The sequence below is a fragment of the Eurytemora carolleeae genome, unplaced genomic scaffold, assembly GCF_000591075.1.
Source record: "Eurytemora carolleeae unplaced genomic scaffold, Eaff_2.0 scaffold1651, whole genome shotgun sequence".
NCBI classification, from domain to species: domain Eukaryota; kingdom Metazoa; phylum Arthropoda; class Copepoda; order Calanoida; family Temoridae; genus Eurytemora; species Eurytemora carolleeae.
In genome coordinates, this window is record NW_019397636.1 from 11301 (window position 1) to 27639 (window position 16339).

General features: G+C 34.2%; 2 protein-coding genes across 2 annotated transcripts in view; both read right to left on the reverse strand.

Moving 5' to 3' along the window:
* Window positions 1-9848, reverse strand: part of LOC111715282 (uncharacterized) — a gene marked incomplete at its 3' end in the record, with an annotated part of 16016 nt that extends 6168 nt beyond the window's left edge. Inside the window, exons 1-5 of the mRNA XM_023490590.1 lie at window positions 9799-9848; window positions 8478-8556; window positions 7710-7754; window positions 3306-3403; window positions 1458-1540 (exon numbers count right to left, since the gene is read on the reverse strand). Coding sequence (XP_023346358.1) covers window positions 1458-1540; window positions 3306-3403; window positions 7710-7754; window positions 8478-8555 — 304 coding nt within the window. The remainder of the gene's footprint in view (window positions 1-1457; window positions 1541-3305; window positions 3404-7709; window positions 7755-8477; window positions 8557-9798) is intronic.
* Window positions 9849-13857: 4009 nt separating this feature from the next.
* On the reverse strand, window positions 13858-16224 carry LOC111715283 (uncharacterized). Its single transcript, XM_023490592.1, has 4 exons — window positions 16119-16224; window positions 15485-15594; window positions 14690-15190; window positions 13858-14169 (listed from the first exon to the last, which is right to left on the reverse strand). Exons 1-4 carry the CDS (start codon window positions 16200-16202, stop codon window positions 13926-13928), a joined length of 939 nt encoding a protein of 312 aa, XP_023346360.1. The 5' UTR covers window positions 16203-16224; the 3' UTR covers window positions 13858-13925.
* Window positions 16225-16339: the final 115 nt, after the last annotated feature.

Consider the following 16339-nt stretch of genomic DNA (forward strand, 5'->3'; position numbering starts at 1 on the left):
TGTAAAGGGTATGTTGCTAAGATGAACTTCGGCCACTTAAAAAAAATAGCTGAGAGAACGATAACAGATACAACCAGTTTTTTTTTTGCGTAGTTCATTAACTTTATTTCGCTTAATTTAATAAAAAAGGATTAAACAAATTTTATTTTTGACTTTGGAAATTGAAAAAATGTAATTAATCCAAGGGGGCTGGATCTTAGCTATCTATCCGTGTGTATTAGCCTCAGGAGCGGGGGAAGGCATGCTGCTATGAGCCACCATTATTTCCTCTTCCATGCCACATATAAGCTTTTTCTCTTCCGGCAGCCTTGAGCCACCATTATTTCCCCTTCTGGGCCAACATATTTGTCCCTTCCGGGAAAAACTACTTTTTAAATGGTACATTAAAGGCCTTTAAAGTGTGATTTTCAAAAATCCGCCGCATGACGCAAAAAATCACAACTCAAACCATTTTTTTTCAATTTAACATAAGAATAATACGTTAATATTAAAAAACTAAATAATTTTTCGTAATGTGGGAGCAGAGAATATATTGCAAAATCACAATATTTACTGTCATTACTTACTCGTTACAGATTTTATCAAAAAAAACCGTTTTTCAGTAATTTTGCTTTAACACATTGCACATTCAGTAATTGCACATTTTCAGTAATTGCACATTTTCAGTAATTTTGCTTTAACACATTGCACATTTTCACACAAGGGTACCCTTCAAAACTGAAGTGTATTTTACGGTGCGTCATTTTTAATGTTCACACTTTAAATGCCTTAAATATACTATTTAAAAAAATATTTTTGCCCGGAAGAGTCAAATGTGGTGGGCCACGGCCGCCTGCCTTCCCCCGCTCGCCTGAGTATACACTTAGTGTAGTTTACTAATTAAGGATATAAAGAGATGATGGCCTAATGATACAGTACAAACATCAAATATGCAGTACGCGTCCGAAGTACTCAGTTTTCTCAGAACAGTTTATTAACGATGAAATATTTCTCTGTAATAGACTGTAATAGTACGTCTGCTTTTGATAATGTAATCCTGCACACGATAAAGGAGTAAACTTTAGATCGTTTTTAAACAAATCCCAACCCTACTCTCTAGCACTAGAATTATAACATTTTCTTCTCAATATATTTCGCCAAAAACTTTTGCATCATCAGGAGTTTGTCCTATAATGTAACAGATATAAGCAAAAAATAAATAATAATACAAACACAGCAACTAAAATAAACAAAGAAGAGAACAAAAATAAAAATCTTTTTATGTAAAATGGAATTTTTCAAAATGAATATTGTCAAAACAGAAATCACCCCCGAGTACTTTAATATACAGATTGACCTTTGGAAGTAAAGTACATGGCCTATATAATTAGTAAAGGATTAACGTACATCATCACTCTATATACTATAACCTCGTTGAATTAATCAATCAAAGTTTGAATTTAAACTGAACTAGCTGCCTAGTGCTGTTATGCAGATTCCAGTAAGCAGATCAGCAGTAGACAAAACAGTTAGAAGACTAGCAGATGGAGTAGGTATCTTTCTAAATATATATAGTTAGCAGCTGCTAGCAGATGGAATATGTATCTTTCTAAATATATAGCTAGCAAACTAGCAGATGGAGTAGCTATTTTTCAAAATATATAGCTAGCAGACTGGAAGATGGAGTAGGTATCTATCTTAATATATAGTTAGCAGACTAGCAGATGAAGTAGGTATCTATCTAAATATATATAGTTAGCAGACTAGCAGTTGGAGTAGGTATCTATCTTAATATATAGTTAGCAGACTAGCAGATGGAGTAGGCATCTATCTAAATATATATAGTTAGCAGACTAGCAGTTGGAGTAGGTATCTATCTTAATATATAGTTAGCAGACTAGCAGATGGAGTAGGTATCTATCTAAATATATAGTTAGCAGACTAGCAGATGGAGTAGGTATCTATCTTAATATATAGTTAGCAGACTAGCAGATGGAGTAGGTATCTATCTTAATATATAGTTAGCAGACTAGCAGATGGAGTAGGTATCTATCTAAATATATAGTTAGCAGACTAGCAGATGGAGTAGGCATCTATCTAAATATATATAGTTAGCAGACTAGCAGATGGAGTAGGTATCTATCTTAATATATAGTTAGCAGACAAGCAGATGGAGTAGGTATTTATCTAAATATATATAGTTAGCAGACTAGCAGATGGAGTAGGTATCTATCTAAATATATAGCTAGCAGACTAGCAGATGGAGTAGGTATCTGTCTAAATATATAGCTAGCAGACTAGAAGATGGAGTAGAATCTTTCTATATATATATAGTTAGCAGACTAGCAGATGGAGTAAGTATCTATCTTAATATATAGTTAGCAGACTAGCAGATGGAGTAGGTATTTTTCTTAATATATAGTTAGCAGACTAGCAGTTGGTTGATCATTACCTTACAGTCATTCTCCATTTAAAGAGGGACATGATTGATTCCCTTGGTCTGGAGTATTATTATTTGTAAAAGAAATGCAGTTAATGGTTATTTGGTCTACTGGAGGTATTTACATAAATTGGGGCTTCAGCTCACTGACTTTTCAAATTAGAGAGGAAACGCCTGATACTTAGCGTGAAAATGTAAACAATGTTGAAAATCTTTTACTTTTCTTGATAACAATTATTTTTTGTGGAATCTTTTGAGAAACTCAAAGTAAAAAAGGGTAAAAAAGTGGATATATTTATTATCAATGTGCCGTACCATTTTATATTTCATTATTACTTAACTGGGAAAGGTGTGCTGTATATATTTCTGTAAACCTAGAAAAGGTGCTGTATATATCTCTGTATACCTGAAGAACGTGCTGTATTAATCTCTGTATACCTGGAGAAGTAGCTGTATATATTTCTGTATACCTGGAGAAGGTGTTGTATATATCTCTGTATACCTGGAGAAGGAGCTGTATATATCTCTGTATACCTGGAGAAGGAGCTGTATATATCTCTGTATACCTAGAGAAGGTGTTGCATATATCTCTGTATACCTGGAGAAGGAGCTGAATATATCTCTGTATACCTGAAGAAGGTGCTGTATTAATCTCTGTATACCTGGAGAAGTAGCTGTATATATTTCTGTATACCTGGAGAAGGTGCTGTATGTATCTCTGTATACCTGGAGAAGGAGCTGAATATATCTCTGTATACCTGAAGAAGGTGCTGTAAATATCTCTGTATACCTGGAGAAGGAGCTGTATATATTTCTGTATACCTGGAGAAGGAGCTGTATATATTTCTGTATACCTGGAGAAGGTTCTGTATATATCTCTGTATACCTGGAGAAGGTGCTGGAGTGGAGTGTGATCAGGAAAACTATGTTTGAGAGAACAATCAGAATAGTTACGACAAGGAGAATCAAAGAACGAGCAGTCTCCTGAAAACAATAGAATTCAAAGGTTTTAATTTGACAATTTATTTTTCATGCTCAAAGAATAAAATTCATTCAAACTGATCATAAAATTAAAAAAAGAAATGTGAGGGGGGCTTTGAGTATTTTTATTGGTTGCTACCTAATCAATAGCTCTAAGATTGCTCCATTAAGTTTAAATCTTCGAGTTAATCCATATTGTTAAGTTTTTAATTCGATAATAAGGAAATGAGAGAAAAAAAAAACACATTAACTTTAGCTATTAAGATAATATTGAGAGAATATTGAGATAATATTAAGACAATATTGAGATAATATTGAGATAATATTGAGATAATATTGAGATATTATTAGCTTACTCCAGTTATGAGGTCAGCCGACCATTATTCGTCACAAAACCCTGTCTTAAAAGGATTTCAAGTAAACCCTTAATTTAAATAGAGTATGTATGCCCTTAACCACCTCTGCGAGGGAAAAAATTTTAAACTCTTGGCTTGAGGATTTTTAACAGTTTTATTTTTCCATCATCCTGGTTTATCCCTTCTTTACAGATTGTATTATACTTTATAGATCGGCCTCTCTTGGATATTATATTACTTTATAGATCGGTCAGGTTTATAGATCCCATTAAATCCTACTCTCTTTCAGGTTTTCAATGTACCTGTCAAACCTTTTTAGGGCAGTATTTTTTCACATAGTGAGAACCAGAAAAATGTGGAATGCGAAGACGACATTAAAGCAATCTTTTAGTGTATTTGATTTGTTACAACCTTAATAGTTAAGAATTTTATTGAACGCTCGACTCTGAGCCGCTTTAATAATTGTAAATTGGCGGTACAAAGTAGGACTCGAAGGTTGGCCCAGCTCGTACATACACCGGTGTGGCGTGAACAGGGTCATGGCAGATATACAGGGGTGCTCTGTTAATTTTAGTTTGCAAAATAACTGTAATATCGCAATTTTCATGATGAAACTAAGTGCTTTTTCTCCCTGACTTTAAACAAGAAGGATTGCAAAATGTATAAATGTCGTCTTCATTATTATTTAGAAACTAAAAAAAAGGATTTATAAATTTAAATGATGCGGATTTTATCGATTAGAGATGAAAGAGATTGCAGGGGTCATATTTTTCATAAAACTATAGAACGTGACTGGAAAGGAAAAAGAATTTAGAAAGATTTTGATCTAGAAAATAGATATTGAAATTACGTCTATATATATATATTTAAATCAAAGGATTTTCTAGTGCATTTATCAGAGATAAATAAAATATTTACCAGTAAAATCGAAAAATATAAAATATTTTTAGATTTGAGGATTCTTGAAAAGGATTTAGTAAAAACACTGAAAATGTCATTTTTTATCGGGTATAAAAACAAATAGATATCTTCAAATAAAACTAGAAGAAATGTATAAAAAAAATCTAAAAATCTAAAAAACAAAAACATAACTTTGCTTTAACAAAAAACCTTGTTTATGGTGACATGGCATTTGTCATAGATTAATAACAATACAGATGGATTTAAGTTTTTCTGAGGCAGAAGCACAAAGGAGTTACACGCATGCTCTCTCTCTCTCTCTCTCTCTCTCTCTCTCTCTCTCTCTCTCTCTCTCTCTCTCTCTCTCTCTCTCTCTCTCTCTCTCTCTCTCTCTCTCTCTCTCTCTCTCTCTCTCTCTCTCTCTCTCTCTCTCTCTCTCTCTCTCTCTCTCTCTCTCTCTCTCTCTCTCTCTCTCTCTCTCTCTCTCTCTCTCTCTCTCTCTCTCNTCTCTCTCTCTCTCTACTTCTCTCTCTCTCTCTCTCTCTCTCTCTCTTATAATTCAACGCGGCATCCGCGAACTCCTTTGGCATCAGCCTCAGGGTTAATGTGAACGAAAACTCCTAAACCTTGAAAAGACGACATCTAGTTTTCTATCTGTAATGTTATTAATCTATTAATCTACGACAGTTAATGGTTTAAAGGGTTCTGTTGTGAATCTGGCATAATCTTCTCTGCATGGTAGGTCAATTCAACTTACAGTCAAAGGGAGTAGAAATGATAAAAAGAAACTAATTGAATTGGGAAATATACATTTCTTGATGTAAGAACGGGTTTTGGCTACTAACGAATATTTGTACCGATACTGCTAGCCCCCCCCCCCCTCCTACTGTACCGATACTGCTAGCACCCCCCCTCCTCCTCCTACTCTCTAATCTATCAAGAAGAAGAGGAATAGATCATTCATGATTCAATAAACTCTCCTTGTTAGGAGAAACCTAGTAAAATCTGGATAAAGGTCTGACATTTTATTCTTTTCTATTTATCACTGCATATTTATCACTACAGTAGACTCCAACCTGCAGTAGGCTCCATAATTTGGTAACCTACAAGCTACAGTAGGCTTAATTCAAACTTCAGTAGGCTCCAAACTGCATTAGGCTCCAAACTGCAGTAGGCTCCAAACTTTCGTAGGCTCCAAACTTTCGTAGGCTCCAAACTTCAGTAGGCTCCAAACTGCAGTAGACTCCAAACTGCAGCAGGTTTCAAACTGCAGTAGGTTCCAAACTTTAGTAGGCTCCAAACTTCAGTAGGCTCCAAACTGCAGTAGGCTCCAAACTGCAGTAGGCTTCAAACTGCAGTAGGCTCCAAACTGCAGTAGACTCCAAACTGCAGTATGCTCCAAACTGCAGTAGGCTTTAAACTACAGTAGGCTCCAAACTGCAGTAGGCTTCAAACTGCAGTAGGCTCCAAACTGCAGTAGGCTTCAAACTGCAGTAGGCTCCAAACTGCAGTAGGCTCCAAACTGGTGTAGGCTCCAAACTGCAGTAGGCTTCAAACTGCAGTAGGCTTCAAACTACAGTAGACTCCAAACTGCAGTAGGCTTCAAACTGCAGTAGGCTCCAAACTGCAGTAGGCTTCAAACTGAGGTAGGCTCAAAACTGCAGTAGGCTCCAAACTGCTGTAGGCTCCAAACTGCAGTAGGCTTCAAACTGCAGTATGCTCCAAACTTCGGTATGCTTCAAACTGCAGTAGGCTTTAAACTGGGGTAGGCTCCAAACTACAGTAGGCTCCAAGCTGCAGTAGGCTCTAAACTGCAGTAGGCTCCAAAATGCAGTAGGCTCCAAACTACAGTTACCTCCAAACTACAGAAGGCTCCAAACTGTGTTACATTCTAATAAACTCCACCTTTAAGTTTCTGTATTTGAGGTAATTGAATGAATTGAATACAAAACGAGCTGTTAATTTAGTTTGTTAATTTGTTGAATGATAAAAAGAACTAAATGGAATAATTAATTAAGCAGCCCGTAATTGTAGAATTGTATGTGTTGGAGGGGGGGGGGCATTAAATGTATGTAGATGTTCTAATTGATTGTGAAAAAAAATAGTACAGCTGCCATGATAAAACATGCTTGTAATTCCGTACAGTCGTCTTTAATGTCTCTCCTTTGTGTGCAGCCCATTACCAAAAATGACTCACGGCCACATACAGCCAATCTCACAGATAAGAATACATAGCAAGATCACACGAAATGTCGTCTTGAAATTTATTAGTACAGCTGTTATGCTATGTCATTGGTCTGCACAGAAAGAAAGCTACTGCTGAGATGTTTGCAGCTTCAAAGGGTGAATATAATTTAGGAAAATATTTCCAAATATTATTATAGAGTCAAAAGTTTTTAGATAATTCTTAAGAAAATGGTTTTTATCTTTAATTCAAGGTAAATTAACAGTCCTGAAATATGCAGGACAGCAACTGATATATTAAACTCGTTTTCCGCGGCATTTGATCTTAAATATGTTGAGAATACGACATTATCAAAAACTCTTGCTATGTAGTTATATATCTGGGATTCACTGTATGTCAAAAATAAAAGTTCAAACTGTAGTCATAAATTCAAGTAGCTTTCCATTTAAAAAATGACATTTCCGATTTACAAGGTTACCATTAGAACGTTGTCTGATACTTTACATTTAATTGATCATCATTGATTTAGGGGTATTATGAGATAGGCTTTAACGTTGTCTGATATTTTACACATCCTTGATCATCATTCATTTATTTTTTTCTTTCTAGGGGGGGAGGGCTCAGCACCCGCTGGGGCCTAAAATCAATAGATTTCATTGGTCCAGGGGGGACTTAGTCCCAATAGCCCCCCTGAATACGCCCTGGTCGCAACGACTTGGCCTTTAGTCTTACCACGCAAACTCATGAATACAATTTAAAAATGCTACGCTTCTGTTTCTGAGTTTAAAGTAATTGGCAAAATACTGCTCGATTTTTGTCAGAAAGCGTTCAGTGATTTACAGTTATATCTCCATAAATAATAACTAACCTGTAGATCTATGGAATTATCCTGAAGAACTTCAAGATAATTATCCTAATTATCCCAGCAATACATTAATCTTCATTATATAGATATAATATATATTGATATATAATAGACATAATATATTTCTCTTCCATTTTCAGCATTTTCCAGATAATTTTAAAATGTGATTTATCATTTTTGCATGTTCATAATCGACGGAAATATTTAGAAATTTGAACAAATTCCAATTTATTAAATTACAACAAAAGTTTTCAAATGTTTAATATCACCGTCAATTTTGTAGATACAAAGAAGGCAGACCACATTTTGGAATGACCAAAAGACATAAAATCTTTGATTTATACGACCTTTATATTTTTATCAACTATCGGAAATCCAAGAAAAAATTCAAGTGGTCTGTTCATTCCCATGTTTATCGGTACACCCTGTACGTACATACAGTACACCCTGTACGTACATACAGTACGCCCTGTACGTACATACAGTACACCCCGTACGTACATACAGTACACCCTGTACGTTCATCTATTTCCTATTAGTCAATAAAAGAAGTATATGATTGACACCAAGTAAGCTTTCAATCTAAAGTGTAATTTACTTTAGTTTAACGTGGTATAAGTATATCACCGTGATCTTTCCAGGCTAAATTTGTAGCATAAAACGTGCTGGGTCGACTCTACACTGGATAGCCTGACTGGACGGTACAACGGACTGAATGTACAGTACATGCAACTTTTAGACTTGGGTATTTAATACATTGCCGCCTGAAACCTCGAGGGGATGATGACAACTCTTATTCTCAATCCAAACTGGGGGCGGAGCTCTTTCTCCAACCACGCCCTCGCCCATTCTAGATAGATAGAAATATAGAAATATAGATAGAAGATAGATAGATAGATATATAGATAGATATATACAAGGGGACTAAGGGTCTTTAGAGTAGACTCATTTTTAATCGGATTTTGAAGATTGAAACCAATTTAAAATTTACGTACCCTTTCATAGATAGATAGATAGATAGATAGATAGATAGATAGATAAATAGATAGATAGATAGATAGATAGATAGATAGATAGATAGATAGATAGATAGATAGATAGATAGATAGATAGATAGATAGATAGATAGATAGATAGAGAACAAGGGAAAAGTTTATACTATCCATAAAATTGAGTTTTTGGTTTTATTGTGTAAAAGAGTTGAAGGGTGTTAAAAACTTTTTAAAAGTGACATTTTGACAACAGCTCCTTCTTTTCATACTTCAAACTAAACTCTGATATTAATCCACAAAGGAATTCTCTTATCAACAACTTTACTATTTAGTCAGAATCAGGGAGTAAGGAATAGAACTGACGCGGTTCGCCCTACCATATGATTATGCGTGCTTTGCAGACGGGTACTCCATTTGTATATGAAATATTCAGAATAGGTTATTGTATACGCGGTAATTGTACATCAGACAAATATTTCTTATACAAATGGAGTACTCGTCTGCAAAGCATGTATAATCATATGGTACGGCGAACCGCGTCAGTTATATCTCCCTTCTATTCTTTACTCCCTAGTCAGAATTCAGATATTAGCTTTTTAATTCTCACATTTAAAGGGAATCTTTTTGTAATTTTAAGTTAACCTCAAGTTAGATAAAGACCTTCCCGATCCAGCGCCCTTTAAACCTTTATTAATGCAAAAAGGTGGAAGATATCGTCACTTTTCTACCATCAAAAGTGTTTAATTTTTAGTATTTAGTATTCTCAAACAAAAATATGCAAGTCACTTTGGTAGAGAGAGAAGCCACAATTGAAAATATTGAATTTTCAAAGAGAAGATTATGGATATTTTATTCATACTTAAAAATTTTAACAATTTTCTCCTTATAGACGCAACAGATAGAAGTAAGATTAGTAGCGATCAAAAGCGCTTTTTTATCGCATTAAGCCTATACCCCCTTTCATTTTTCGCGAACACTCCCTTTAACCACTGGTTTCCAAGACTAATTTCGCCCCAAAAACATCCACCCATGGTAGAGTAAAATTCCCGTTTTACTTTCTTTGTAAAGGTGGTGTAATTGTAAATAATATAAATGATTACCTTCTTAGTATATATATTATTTATATAGTATCTTTAGGTTCGGTAAGAATCTGAAATCATTATGGTAATTGGTAATGGTAATGGTAATGGTAATCAGAAAGCCGTGTACAACATTGAAATAACATGAATAGCATTTTAACATGATTTTACTATTTATTGCTTATATCATTTTTCTTGTTTTAATAATCTTCAGGGTAACTCCGGTTTCGAATAAAAATTGCACGAAATTTCGATATAATTTCGCATTTAGCGCAAAGGATATTTTGTGCAAATTCGGAAGAAAATCTTGGGCTTTTCGTATTTCGTTGGTTCTTGCTATTTCGTTATTTCGAGAAATAATTTCAGGAAATAAATGCATTTTTCTCGCAGGGTTTCTTGCACACAAAGGAACTGAGTTTTTGTCACAAACTCTACTTTTCTAATCTCTTCTTTGCTACCAAATGTTGTAGACCTTAGATATTTCAAACTATGAATTCTGTTAGACCAAATAATTTAAGTTTGAAATATCAAAGGTCTACATCATCAGATTGCAAAGGTATTGAGATTAGACAATTTGAGTTTGTGACAAAAACTCAACTCCTTTAAGACAATTTTGTAATGAGTATAGGTCACAAACAAACAGACAGACAAGGAAACGAAATATGTACAATACATATCTATAGATTTATACAAAGACTAGAAATTCAAGGCGCTTCGCGCCCTTCTTTCTAGCCTTAGAGGGCGCTTCGCGCCCATCTCCTAAATTAATTGTGAACATGTTCTCTTTGTGTACATCGTAAAACAAAACAAAAATAATTCAAGGATTTTCACAAAAAATTTCGCGGATTTTAAAAATTTTTAAAAATTTAATGACGATCGAATTTTGATGGAGACAAATATTTGAAATTTTGATGATTCATAAACCTTCCCTGGAGTCCCTAGATGTCCCACAAAAAATTTGGGCCCGATCGGTTCAGCCGTTTTGACGTTTATTGGATACAAACAAACAAACAAACAGACAAACAGACAAGCCAAATTTATATATAGATAGATGTCATCAATAAGACTAAGATGCACCTCCAGTGGCACCTTTTTAGCGTTCTCCCAAAACATATTTATCATGACAAATTTTATTAATGAAAGAAACCAATATTTTAACAGTGTTTAAACTTTGAATTTGATAATAAGGAATTGAGTCTTTGCCACAAGCTTTGATTTTCTAATGTTGCTGACCTTAGATATTTCAAACTATGAATTCTGTTAGATCAATTAATCTGAGTTTGAAATATCAAAGGTTTACAACATCGGGCTCTAAAGATATTGAGGTTTAAATGTTTGATTTTGTTCCAAAGACTCAATTCCTTTGATTATTGTTTAAGAATAAAATACTGCAGATATGAAAGAATTGGTTTTTTTTTACTGAAACTAATTCAAATTTTATTTTTGCATTATCAATGATCATGCACCACATTGTGCAAAAACTCCAATTTTTCGTTATCATGAGCATTGCCAACTTTCGTGCAAAAACTATTCGTAAAATGTTGCAAAAAGTATGACTTAAAATCTATATTTATGCGTAACTTCGTGCAAAAAAATGTTTGTTTTTAAATAAAGATTTTGAAAATGAAGATGGAAGAGCTTTCTTCCATCTTTAATTTAATCCAGTAAGTGTATATTATACATAAACCCCAGTATCAATCTTGAAATTTGCAGATGTATATAAATATATATATATATTATATGTATAAATATATAAAGTTTTAATCTTTGTTTGTCTGTGAGTCTGTTTGTATGTTTGTCCGATCATAACTCAGGTATCCATTGAAAATGGGAAACTCGGGAGAACCACGGGTAAACGGCAGGAGTAACACAATGGTGGGTTCCCAAGCAAATACATATAATATGTTTAGATTTGTATTAAACTAATCTACTGATTTAGACAAGTTGAAAGCGTCGTGACAGAGCTTGAAATCTAAAAATATGTTTGATGAAGTCTATATAAATATTTTGTTTTATAAAACTGAGTACTTTTAAATTCCTGCAGCAGAGATAATGAAAAAAAAACAGCCAAATGTAAGCAAAATCAGTTTAACCATTTTAATGTTTATTGGGAATAAACAAACCTATAATGGGTTACATTGATCCTAGATTAAACTGGAGTAAGGACGGACTCCAACTACACTGAAGAGAGGACGGATTCCAATATACCGGAGTAAGTTTTGATTCCAACTATACCGGAGTAAGGACGGATTCCCTATACTGGAGTAAGGATGGATTCCAACTATACCAGAGAAAGGACGGATTCTAGCTATATGAGAGTAAGGACGGATTCCAACTATACATGAGTATGGGCAGATTCCAACTATACCGGAGTAAGGACGGATTCCTTATACCAAGTAAGGACGGACTACAACTATACCGGAGTAAGGACGGATTCCAACTATACCGGAGTAAGGACGGACTCCAACTATACTGGAGTAAGGACGGATTCCAACTGCAGGTTTCTCTCTTTCTCCGAGGATGTTAATTCCAAATACAAGAATTCTTCATGAAGAATATATTCTCATGTCGATATGATAAGTACGTGATGAAACAAAAAATAAATTTTGCCAAAAATTATAAATATTTATTTCTTTCCTATTTAATGTTAATGAATCAATGATTTGAAGGAATGGAGGAAATTTTCTCATGGTCTGTATGATCCGATGTGGGTCAGAATTTTAATAAAAAATTGAATACAATCAGAAGAAAATTTTTACTTTATGAATTAAAAAATCTAGTCCTGAAAATGTTTTCTGAAAGATCGTTGCAATGAGTGGTAAATCACTGTTTTCTTCATATTTTTGTTGCGGAGAGGGGGGATATAGCTTTGTATTGCTGACAGGTTTATGAAATAAAAATGGTAAAAACTAAATACCCCCTCCCCTTATATAAAATATTCTAGTTACCTCTCAGTACATATGGGGAAAAAACTTTCCACAGTAAAAGAACAAAATGGAAAACGTTAGAATTTATCGGTAAAAGTTTGAATGGGGATTAGGATTAATGATTAACTTAAGAAGAAGGCTAGTTGTCTACAGTGTTGGTACTGGTAGACAGGGTGGGGGGGGGCAAAGTACCCCCCCTTTGATGGAACTGACATTAAGTAAACCAAAATAAACATTAATTAACATAAAATGTAAAGGCCAATATTTATAAATGGCAGTAGTAGGCCTTTAGCTCCTGATTTAAACACAGTATTTTTCACAAATTAATGTATCGCTTCTAAAAAAAAATCGTTCTAAAAAAAATAGTATAAATTGAATAAATGTAACCTGACCAAATTTCATAGACAAAGTTAGATAGATTTATGCATTATACAAGACAAGTTTATGCATGAAAAAGTCCTAAAAAAATAAATCCATTTTAAACTTTGAAAGTTCTCGTCGAAGAATATTCCCTAACCAAACTAAATTTATGCCACAAACTTAAAATTTCTCATCCCTATATCCTATAACTTGGTGCTGTAAACCTTTGATTTTTCAAAATTAGACGATTTGATCATCAAAAGAAGACTTTTTTCAATAAGTGCCCGGGAATTTTAAAAACTCTTTGGAAAAAATTGGAATTTTGAAAGAAAATTTTTGAATTTTTTAGCCTATAACACCCCCAAGGTATCCATGGGTTCCCTCAAAAAATTTCAGCCCATTCGCTCCAGCCTTTTGGCCAGCTATTGTAAGCATACATATATATGAGCGAAGAGCTTTATCATATAGATAAAAAATATTTGATATAATTTCTGATCACTATTCATTATTTAGTCATAAAAAAATAATAGTAAAAGTCTAATTTCTACTTTTTTATTTTTAACCCTTAAATGAAAATAATTAGATCGTTCTATCAGAATCAATATTTTATTATTTATGTATTTGTATTTTATTTTTACTGATTAGCCAGCAAATATCATGCATATACTGATTAGCCAGCAAATATCATGCATATAAAAGTATAACAAAGTGTTTTTAATAATATCACTTCAACAGTTTTTTTATTTATAAGTAAATGCATTTAAAAATTTAGTACAATAAATTTATAGAATTTTGCCCATGATTTAAAATTTTTCAAGATTGCCTTTCAAAACGACGATTTTGAAAATCTTATTTACAATTTTAAACATACACTGTTCCATGTGTATCAAACAATGAGTCAATATTATCATCTCCATTTTTTTCACCAGTTTCTTTTTTCTCAGACAGATTCTTCTCTATCTTTACGCTGTCAGACTCCACGCTTGGCTGAGTGACGGGTGGCAAGTTCCTTTTTTCAACGCTAGGTGTAGTTACAGGCGGATGTTTTTGTTGAATTTTCGGAGACTGCATTTCTTCAATACTATTGTAAGACATCAATGGTCTCCTTCAAAAAAAAAACATGTTCATTATATTGTCATTTAAAAATTTCAACGGAATATTTACACTATTTTATCAACTTCAAAAGATCTAAACATTTGCCTCAAACTCGAAATTTTCTGATACTACATTTTTGCACCCAAATGGTGAAAACCTTGATATTTTAAACTTTAACTTTTTGATCTATCAAAATTCTTTGGGTAGATTAAGGCAAGTGTCGTCAGAAATATTTGTGCAATTCTGAAGTATTTCATTTTTTTGTGAACTTATGAAATGATATTTTAAGTTCTAATTCCTATATCTTTACAACCTGATGCAAATATCTTTGATATTTTTAACTTAGTTTTTTGAACTAGCAGAATGCGAGGTGTACTGCAATGGGTTGGAAAGATATAGGGATTATAAAATCAGAGTTAGTAGCAAAGACTCAATTACTTTCTAGGAAAGAGAATTTATGTCCCCCCGCCCCACTTTAATTCCATCTTGGGTCTTTTAACTCAGGATCCCGCCTCTGTAAGCATAAATACCTTCTTGGAATGCTGGGGCTCGGAGATCCATCCAGGGTTGGTGGAATCTTAGCTCTTGTAGCTCCAGTAATAGGAGGTCCACTTGGCTTAACCTTCTCCGGTCTTCGACGCTGCGTACTTGGAGTTTCAATCCCAACCTCCATTCTACGCGGCTGTGTAATAGGGGTTCTTAGTCCGGCCTCAAGCAGCCTCCGTGGCTGTGCGCTGGGGGATTCGACCCCAGTTCCCAATCTTCGAGGTTGAGGCAAAGGACTGCTAGGTCCTGAGTCCAGATTTACCTTGTCAGCATTCGCTTGTTTCGCAAGGTCAGAGCGGAGACTGAGGCTGGTCAGAATGGATTCCTGTTTCGCCAACTTTCTTCTGGTTTTTCCAGTTCCTGTTTCCTGGATACTCTCCTCGGAGGTGTCTGAACCCCTCCTGTCCATTCCAGGGGTTTTAAGGGGATCAAGATCAAGATCACCAGATATTGTTCCGATTGATCCAACACCTGACTCTTGACTCCTGCGAAAAAAATAATCAATTATAAAACAATCAAAGTTGATCAATTAAGATTAAACAGACTGTCAATTGAAGGAGGCAATAGTCCGATTCACTGTAGCACACTATGAGCCTTTCTATGAGTATAACAAGAAAAAATGGTGTCGCTGCAAAAAAAAAAATCCTCAAATAACCCTTAAAAATGATCAATTTTTAAATAAAAAACAAGGATATTAAGCCCTTACACAAGTTTAAAGGAAACCGTTGTGAATAGTATGTGTAAGTTGACAGTCCCTTTAATTTAATCCGAAATGTTACCTATGAGAACCAGATAGGGATTCAAGAACCCCCTCTTTAACCCTCTCCTCCTCTTCCTCTACTCCACGCTCTGTGATCCATGATGTTCGGCTCTTAGATCGTTCCTCCTCCTCAAATATTAGTTTTATGTAAAATTTTGCGTTATATAATCAAAGCATACTTTTACATCATACAACTTTGAGAAGATTTATAAACATGTACTGTGTAGTATCCATGTATGAGTAGAGATGGGCGTCTTCGTAAACGAACGAAATTTCTGCGTTGTTCAGAAAACTTACCGAGCGATGAACGAATGTATGAAATCGTTAAGAGAAAATAAAAAAAAAACTATATGGTTATTGAAAGCGAATAAGAATAACGATAACGAACAATTTTAAACTCTAATTGGTCAGCCAGAACGAACTTGAAAATAACGATCGTTCTTTTGCCCAAAAGAGCGATTTTTCGAACGAACTAGCTTTTGAAGAGAAAAAAAACTCGCGTTTGTTAGAGAACAACTGAAAAAAACAATCATTTTTTCGAACGAACTATGTATCATTTGTACAGAATGAACTATCTAATTAAACGAACATTTTTAAAAGGGAGGGACGGGGGAAATGATTTTCCGTATTTTCAACATTTATAATGTTTTCACCTCATTTTCATGGAACAGTTCAAGAACACGTTCCTTGAGCAAACTTCCTCGCCGCCGGTCAGTCTCAGGGAACAAGGATTGCATGGAAACCCGTCTAGTATAATTATTATTATTGTTATCATTATCATTTTTATTAAAAAATAAATTAGAACTTTATGAAATCCACGAAATTTACATCAAAAATTATCAGTAAAAAAATTGCCGAAATTTCTCAAAAAAGT

Bases quoted from the DNA above. Each gene is read 5' to 3' on its own strand.
- LOC111715283 (XM_023490592.1), bottom strand. From the start codon at position 16,202: ATGCAATCCTTGTTCCCTGAGACTGACCGGCGGCGAGGAAGTTTGCTC. The intron at 15,595-16,118 runs GTGAAAACATTA...CTAATATTTGAG, and splicing joins AACTGTTCCATGAAAATGAG to GAGGAGGAACGATCTAAGAG. The intron at 14,170-14,689 runs GTATTTATGCTT...TTTTTTTTGAAG, and splicing joins AGCCCCAGCATTCCAAGAAG to GAGACCATTGATGTCTTACA.